General features: G+C 39.7%; 1 protein-coding gene across 1 annotated transcript; it reads left to right on the top strand.

The window, feature by feature from the left end:
* Nucleotides 1-7,429: 7,429 nt before the first annotated feature.
* On the top strand, nt 7,430-8,383 carry LOC122695010 (olfactory receptor 10A5-like). The gene has a single exon (XM_043904488.1). The coding sequence runs from the start codon at nt 7,430-7,432 to the stop codon at nt 8,381-8,383; it is 954 nt and encodes a 317-aa protein (XP_043760423.1).
* Nucleotides 8,384-9,461: the final 1,078 nt, after the last annotated feature.

Consider the following 9,461-nt stretch of genomic DNA (forward strand, 5'->3'; position numbering starts at 1 on the left):
AATGCCCAGTAAAGAATGTGAACATGGCAATCCCTTTACTGGTAAGCAGTTTTAATAGCTTGTGAGGGTTTATTTGCATACACTGATAAAAACAACTCACCCAAAAGTGGTAACCATCTGCTGTGCTCCAATGTACAGCAAGTTGTTTAAACCAACTTGCATTACCCATAATGAAACCCATAACGAAACATACGAATACCAACAATCAAACATGAATGATGCAACTATGATCCATATAAAAAGAAAGAGGTGCACTTGAGCACCCAACCACCCTACTCAACATAAATGTCCAAACCATCAGAACATGGAGCAAAGATCAGAGCTTGTTAAAGGCACGCTGAACTGGTTAGCTAAGGGTTATTCACAGTTGACAAGACAACTCCATCCCCTGTGTGATATGCCTACATGATGAAATCCTGAGCTCAAGGTTACTTAGAATAAAACACAAACTCATTTTCCAGTCATTATATCTAGACAATTTTTTTTTCTTATTTACCCTTCGTTTTAATTTTTCATTGATTTATTTTTACATTCCATCAGGAAACACATACACCGAGTTCTCAGAGTACAATGGTGAAAAAATGCACTGCTGTTGAGTTGGTGCTTATCCAGTAAATAGATCAGAGAAGTAAAATTAAAACATCATTCAATGTACTTTACTCTGCTATTAATACAATGCCACAACTTGATAATTGCTATTATAGGAGTATACAACAAGTCTTCAACTCCTGAAAATTCTTCCTTGGAGACACTTTTTATTCATCTCTGTTAGTTCACATTCTCATTGCCAAAGCTGGTTATTTATTCCTCTTTTTGATTCCCCTTTTTGTTGTCATACCCTTTCACGTAATCAGTGAATATTTACACACGGGGTCCTGAAGGTACAACAAATAAATGAACAAGGCGCTGCCCTCTAAGAGCTCCTATGCATAGTGCTTCACTGTGCAATAATTCTGCACGTTGGTAAGTGCCAAATGGGACTGTTCAACCAGTCTCTAAATCCTGCTAATTCTCCCTTGGCAAAACTCTTCCACGTCTTTTGTTTCAATTCTCATTGACATTGCCTCTGTCAATGGCCTAGACAGGCTTTCGTTGCTGAAATATTACTGTAAAGGCCTCCTCACTGTGCTCATGACTTCATTCTTTCTTTCCAATCATCCTTTACACTCACGGCCAAGAAATGATTTACAGAATTTATAAATAAATATGTAATTATACAATGCTACCATAACTATTAAGTAAAATCATAAAATTCTCTGAAGAAGGTTAAGTGAGACTTTTAACACAAGGAAGGCAGGAAACTCTTTTCTTAGAAAGTAACGACAAAAAATCAGAAAGTCATTCCAGAAAATTGAGTAGGAGTTAACCAGGTGAAAATTAGTAGGAAAAACATTAGAAACAAATGAATTAACCTATGCAAAGATCCTAATGAAGGAAAGTTTAATGAATTAGTGGAAAATAAAGAAGTCAATCTGACAAATACTAAGTATAGTTGCAGAAACAGCGATGGTAGAAGTAAAGAAAGTGATGCTGTCATCATACACTCAAGTGGAAAGTCCCTTCCTCTCCCTGATGGAAAGCTTCAAGTCTCAACTCAAATGGTATCTTGATTAAACCTGCTTTATATGACTTGGCATATTTTCTATACTTAATCCCTTTTCCTTTTCACAACAGGTATTGGGACATGGAGTAATTTTAAGATCTTTCTCTAGGTTATAAGGTTAGAAATTAATAGGGGAGGAACCAGAATGAAAGTATTATTTTGTTTCAAGTATCTCATTTTTATTAAAAATTTAATAAATTTGCATGATAAAATTAAGAACAAAAGAATATACTATCAAAATATCTCCCTCTCAGGGTTGACCTCTCTTCTTCCCCACTTTCCTGGCCCAAAGGAAATGACTATTATCAGTTCTTTGTGTATCTTTCAAAACATTTACTGTTTACACATTTATATGTATGTGTATAATATTTAGCTCTATAAAATATATTTAATTGTATACTGTGTATACAGTTTCTTTCATCTTGCTTTTTTTCAAATAAAATTTTATCTTGAAGTTTACTCCACATTAATATATTCACAGTTACATAGTATTGTAAGGGAGACAGGACCCCATTGGGCTTTCCCAGGGACAGGCCATCCCCCATATCTCCTGCTTTAGCTCCTCCCTGAAGTACCTAGATAATAGTATTTGACCAACATTTCCTGAGTTGTTTTGCAGATGTGAATAAACTTCCCCCTCTTCAACAAATGGAAGATATTAACTACTTGATTCCTCCTGGAGCCTAAGGACCAATAATGCTAACCACTGTGACACTACCCTGTTACCTTACCATCAGCAATTCAGAGCATTGTGCACAAGTTGATCACAGACAATGAAACACCCCTCCCTTACCTGGCTTTTAAGAGTACTTTGCCGAAACCTTTCAGGGAGTTCAGGGCTTTTTAGGGCATAAACCTCCCATCTCCTTGCATGGCCTTGCAATAACCCTTTCTCTGCCCCAAACGCCAACATTTCAGTTTGTTTGGCCTCACTGTGCATCATGCACACGAACTTGCATTAACAGGATTCAATGGAAATCTACAATTCCTAATCAATTGCCTATTGATAGAATTAAGATAATTTTTATATTACTTTACTATTAAAAATTGTGCTATAATAAGAAACAGTTTAACTTTCCCTGTGTTTAAAACTCTGTGACTCTTAAAGCCTGAAGCACCAGCTCTGTCTTGTACTGCTCTCTGCTGCTGCTGCTGCTAAGTCGCTTCAGTCGTGTCCAACTCTGTGCGGCCCCTGGGACAGCAGCCCAGCAGGCTCCTCTGTCCACAGGGTTCTCTAGGCAGGAATACTGGAGTGGGTTGCCATTTCCTTCTCCCGTACTGCTGTCTAGGCTTTTCAAAAGCCAGTAGCCTCAATTCACTTGATCAACCTCTGGGCAAAGGCTTATAACAATGACCTGCCTACGATTAGCGAAAAAATAAAATAAAAAGATCCTATAAGAGAGGAAGCCTGTTTGAGTCTTATCAGCAGTTTTCTTTTTCTTCCATCCTGGATTTTGTGTATGTTATTTAGTCGCTAAGTGGTGTCTAATTCTTTGCAACCCCATGGACTGTAGCCCTTCAGGCTCCTCTGTTCATGGAATTTCCCAGGGAAGAATGCTAAAGTGGATTGCTATTTCCTTTTCCATGGGACCTTCCTGGATCAGAGGTCAAACCTTTGTCTCCTGCTTGACAGGTGGATTCTCTACCACTGAGCCACCTTGGAAGCCACAATAATTATATAAATGCAGTTTAAAAAGAATGCGGAGCAATACAAATTTCATTATACAGGTAATCTTCTCTATGATTGTAACAGAAGGCAACAGTGTGGCAATAGTTCAAAGAAATCACTGCAGTCTACCTTCTTCCTGCAGTAAGACTAGTTCAGGTCCCATGACACACAGCTTGGCCTCAAAGATAATTTAGCTTTCCTCTGCCCCCGTTTTCTCTTTCCAGATTTGCTTCTAAAGGCTCCATCTGGCCTCCATTTCCTTCCTTCTTCAATTTTTTTTTTGTGCAATATTATTGTTCAATCCCTTTGCTAGGAGTTCAGATTCATTCATTCCAAACATTCATAAGCTCTTTTCACAAGCCCCAGTGTTCAACACAAACATGGACAGGATGCTTGAATATTATAGGTTACAGATCTCTATGGCCAAATTTTAAAAGTCACATAGGACCCACTATCTTTTCCAGTGAGGTTTTATTGCCTGATTAATCTATATAAAATAGATATGAAGAGGCTTCTGAGCCAAAGCCAGGAACCAGTGAAGTTTGTGCATAGCAACTACTTAGTCTTAAAAGCTTAATTGTTTATTTGTTCAATGCCTAGCTTCCCTCAATCAAATGTTAGCTTTACGAGCACAGGGACTTTGTTTTGTTTATTTCTCTCTTTGAGGGTCTATAACAATGCTTGGCATATAGTAACCATTCAATGTTTGTTAATGAACAATTACTGATTATTGGGAAGGTTATTATGATATTCATGATACAGTAATATATATTCTGTGTGTGTATGTTAGTCTCTCAGTTGTGTCTGACTCTTTGTGAACCCATGGACTGTAACTCGCCAGGCTCCTCTGTCTTCGGAATTCTCCAAGCAAGGATACTGGAGTGTGTAGCCATTCCCGTCTCTGCGTGATCTTCCCAAGCCAGGGGTCGAACCCAGGTCCCATGCATTGCAGGCAGATTCTTTACCATCTGAGCCACCAGGGAAGCCCCATATATGCTATAATAGAATATATTAACATCCTTGTTAATATATGCCATCCTGCTCATACCAATCCTATAAAATAAGCATATTTGTCTAAGCACTATGGAAATGGAAACTCAAAGAGTTTAATAAAATTGCTAGGCATCAGCAACCAGAGAGTTCCAGTGCTGGGATTTTTTTTTTCATTTACTTTAATCAGAGGATAATTACAATATCATGATGGTTTCTGCCATACATTAAATATGAATCAGCTATAGGCATACACATGCAGGGCAGCAAAGGAGACAGAGAAAGGCTCTCAAATCATCCTACCCTCACCTTCTCCCACTGAGTCCAAAAGTTTGTTCTTTATGTCTCTGTCTCCAGTGCTGGGATTAAACTTAAGTGAAGTCCCTCAGTCGTGTCCCACTCTTTGCGACCCCATGGACTGTAGCCCACCAGGCTCCTCCATCCATGGAGTTTTCAAGGCAAGAGTACTGGAGTGGGTTGCCATTTCCTTCTCCAGGGGATCTTCCCGACCCAGGGATCGAACCCGGGTCTCCCACATTTCGGGCAGATGCTTTACTGTCTGAGCCATCAGGGAATTAAACTTAGGTCACTCAGAATCCAAAATGTTTGTGCTTTTCTCTACACAATATCACACTCCTCGAGTATGGTTTTCCTTTCTTGAACTTCATCCTGTTGGCATCTGACATTCCTTAGGGTCCCAAAGGACAGTGAAGTCAAGAAAGGTCAGGTACTCTTGAGGAAGGGCAAGAAGAGGAGCAAAGTTGAGCCCAGAAACACCTGGGGGAAAATACAGGTGCCAGCCCTTCATGTGGCCCTGAGGACCAAAGAGGCACAGCTGGGAGCAGATCTCCTGTCATGACTGGGTGCAGGGCCAGCTCATCTAGTCTGCTCACCCACACCTGACACAGAGAAGGCTGCAGTGGTCTGGCTTCAGGTCCAGTCGTTAATGACTCGTCCAGGAAAGTGAGTAAGACTCCCTGGTATTTTTTCTGGTTCTTCTGACAGCAGAGTCAGAGTTTGTCAAACACTCGGGCCCCTGCATGAAGCATAGGTATCAGGTAGAGCTGAACAAGGCAGATCTCCCTGCTGGGAACAGGTAAGGATCTCATCAAGGGCCAGATCAACCCAGGCCCATCTCAAGGTTCAGGTGCTCAGCTAGGCAAGGTTTGGTGGAACACCTAATTCCATTCCTCTGTCCACACTGGAACAATCTTATCAATTTTCCCCCTTCCTGAGCCACAGTTGCCCCTTTCTTTGTCATAAGTGACATCTAAGACAACAAGCAGATTGAGATCACCCAAGGTTTTGTTTTTCTTTTCTCCAATTCTGTCCTGTAAATCTTTCTGGGTCAGAAAACTTCCAGTCACTGTAGTTTTGACAGAACATATATTTCCTGAAGTCTTGACTGTCCTCTAATTAACTCAGGAAAGACTTGCTTCAGTGGAACAAGATAGATCACATCAAGTACACTATTTCCTTAGATCAATTCTGGGTGCAGAAAGGCTAGAAGAGTGGGTTCCTCTTCCTAGGACAGTCAGTGAATGATTGGAAGAAGAAGGTTTTTCTGGAAGTTCTGGAGGGACTGACAGGAGCCTGAAAGGTCTTTTGACTGTGATATGTGGTCTTGCTTTTTTGTTTTTACTTATTACCTGTCTGATTGCCTAAAAGATAGTTTCCCTATTCTAAGATTTTTCTTAAAAATAAATGACAAAGATCCAGGCATATTGGTATATTTCCATTTGTGTGTCTTAATACACACCTGTGTCTGTGTGTATTAAGGAATGCTTTCAGTTAAAAAAGTTAGCTCAGTGATTTTTACTTTTTCCTAATTCTTTATTTTTATAATATTGTCACAATAAAGTGCATCCTAGGTGTTCTGCACACCTTCAACCAACTACATTTTCATCCTTATTTCTTAGAAAACCATCAGAGACTTGACTAGGTATCCCTTCTCCTTATACATTACCCCTGCCAAGATACTGTATATTTACTGTGTCAAGACCTTCACTGTGATTTTAATATAATTGATTATTTAAATATATCCTCCATTAGATTCTAAGCTTCATGGAGGAAGAAAGCTTCATATCACCAGTACCTCAATAGAAGTGGAATAGATACTGAATTTTTTCATATGGTTTAAGATTCTCTTGTTTAATATAGTCCAGGTTAATTATTTATGAATATTATTTTTTGAACATTCCCTCTAATCTTCCTCATACTTTTCACAGAATTTTTCTGAGGATCTGCTTCTTTTTTCCAATTTGTCCACTCTTGAAAGAGACATAGTTGGACTCTCCTGGAACACACTGTTTATCTACTTAGGTGTACTACAATACTCTTCTCATATCTTAAATGTCGAAAGCCAGTGGATATTCTGAATTCTGGCAATCAGTTGTCAATTATAGCTTTGCTGGAATGAGGAGAAAGATCCTAAGGTTGTTACCTCATAATCTGATTAGGCAAGAAGGAATAAGCATTATATGACTAGAAGTACTCTACAGTTCTTATATTGAAAGGGGAGAGAAAGTGCGTTAAAACTACCACAGTCTGTAGATATCCTTCCTTTGCATCTCATTGCCACATTTTCTACTACTTTGAGTCACGTCAAAACAAAACATGATAAAACAATTGACTTTTTCTACTCTGTACCCTCTCAAATACTCTCAATGTTTGCAGTCCTTAAATGCATACATAAAGGTAAATCCTACTTTGGCAGTAGATGGAGAATATAAGCACCATGAATCTTTAAAGAAGTGGGGATATGTAATAGGCACAAATGGAAAATTTCTACTGTTTTTCCATCTGACTCCACTCCATTGCCTCAGGACCCATCTCACTTAACCCCACTACAAAGGTATTAAATGTGCAGCAGAAAATGAATGTATATAGATATGACCCAAGTTGTTTTAGTAAATATGGTAACAAAGTAGAAAATGGATCATAAAGAATAAGAGTGGGGAAGGATGAGACATTGCCCATTTCAGAACTCAGACTCCATTCTTTTCTCCTTGTGTTGATTCTTAGGTAACACAAGGCACTTTCTGTTACAACTGAGATCCTGACTGTGCTTCTTTCAAGACACTAAGAAAGAGTCTGAAAACAAATCCAGAACCTGACTCTTCCAATAAAGAATCTCTCTCCATGATCACAGCTGGCATATTTAATCAATGGCTGAAGGAAACTGGACAAGAGTGAGTGAGTTTATCCTCCTGAGTTTCTCTTCCTTACCTACTGAAATACAGTCAGTACTCTTCCTGACATTTCTGGTCATCTACCTGGTCACTCTGCTGGGAAACAGCCTCATCATTCTGGTTACCTTGGCTGACCCCATGCTGCACAGCCCCATGTACTTCTTCCTTAGGAACTTGTCCTTTTTAGAGATTGGCTTCAACCTGGTCATTGTGCCCAAGATGCTGGGGACCCTGGTTGCCCAGGACACAACCATCTCCTTTCTTGGCTGTGCCACTCAGATGTATTTCTTCTTCTTCTTTGGGGTTTCTGAATGCTTCCTCCTGGCCACCATGGCCTATGACTGCTATGTAGCCATCTGCAGTCCCTTGCACTACCCAGTCATCATGAATCCAAGGACACGTGCCAAACTGGCAGCTGTCTCCTGGTTTCCAGGCATTCCCATGGCTACTGTGCAGACCACGTGGCTCTTCAGCTTTCCATTCTGTGGCATCAACAAGGTGAACCACTTCTTCTGTGACAGCCCGCCTGTGCTGAGGCTGGTCTGTGCAGACACAGCACTGTTTGAGGTCTATGCCATCATTGGAACCATTCTGGTTGTCATGATACCCTGTTTGCTGATCCTATGTTCCTACACTCGCATTGCTGCTGCCATCCTGAAGATTCCATCGGCCAAGGGGAAGCGTAAAGCCTTCTCTACCTGCTCATCCCACCTCCTTGTTGTCTCCCTCTTCTATGTATCTTCAAGTCTCACCTACTTCCGTCCAAAGTCCAATAGTTCTCCTGAGAGCAAAAAAGTGCTATCACTGTCCTATACTATTGTAACTCCCATGTTGAACCCTATCATCTACAGCTTGAGAAATAATGAGGTGAAGAATGCCCTTGGTCGGACCTTCCACAAGGCTTTAGGTGTCAGAAACTTCTTTCTGTAGACATTTTGAGGTGGAACTGAAGTTTATTAAGTGAGGAACAATCAGTTCCATGTTGGGGATTCCTCTCTGCCTCTGTTTTCATCTTTTTGGGATTAAACCCAGCTGCTGCAATAGCTGTTGAAAAGACCAGTGGAGGGAAGGAGCACAGAGGTGTATTGCACCCATCATTATTATGTGCCATTTTCCTCTGTTTGCCCAATATGGACTTAACTTTTATCTTACTGGTACAAATGCTATTTTGAAAATTCTTCGACCAATATATTCTAAGTATTTACTGTGCTAATGTGCACCAATGTGACATACACTGGGGACAGTGTGAAATTTCTTATAATGTGAACTTGGGGACATAAGAGTCTTCTTGATACTTTACTTTGTGTTCTGCAAGACTGACTCCATCAATAGAAATAAAGGCATAAATCCCCCATGCATTATTTGTCCCATTTATTCATTTCATTTCACATACCTGAGGCAGTTGTGGCTTTAAATTTGTTTGTATTTAGCATGGTAGAGAAAAGTGGATCACTAATTCCCACAACTATCCTTTCATAACTCCAATATCCTTAGTCCCATCCTTTCAGCCTATTTTTCTGAGATAGAATGGTCAGAGTTTCCAATTTTCACTCTTGTTCTATATTGAGGTTTTTAAACTTTGTTGAAGTAATTCCAAATTTTCACAAGCTTAGTTTCAGGCATGGTGTTGCTTTCAAGGCTTGCAATGGATCCCAGCTGTTCCTATATGTCTTATTGACAACTCTGTTATGCCTTGCTTACTTTAGTGCCTGTTAATTTTCAACCTTTGTGTATGTTGCTGTGAAAGTACAAGACCATAAAACACAATTACTGCTTTCAGAAGTTTACCATTTCATCAACATTTGAAATTATGAAAGAAAAACTATGAACTCCTGAAATAATGAAATATTATACAGCATAAAGGGGCCTTGCCTGTGTTCATATTCCGCTCTGCCATTTATTAGTTGGGTGAACAGAGGAAAGTCAATAACTCTTCATGCCTTTTTACACATCTGTAAAATTATGCAAATAATAATCATATCTATCCTGTAGGTTTTTTAAGACTAGA

This window comes from Cervus elaphus, chromosome 1 (genome assembly GCF_910594005.1).
Source record: "Cervus elaphus chromosome 1, mCerEla1.1, whole genome shotgun sequence".
Classification (NCBI taxonomy): domain Eukaryota; kingdom Metazoa; phylum Chordata; class Mammalia; order Artiodactyla; family Cervidae; genus Cervus; species Cervus elaphus.

What these genes read in the sequence shown, in the direction of transcription:
- LOC122695010 (XM_043904488.1), top strand. Translation starts at nt 7,430, where the DNA reads ATGGCTGAAGGAAACTGGACAAGAGTGAGTGAGTTTATCCTCCTGAGT.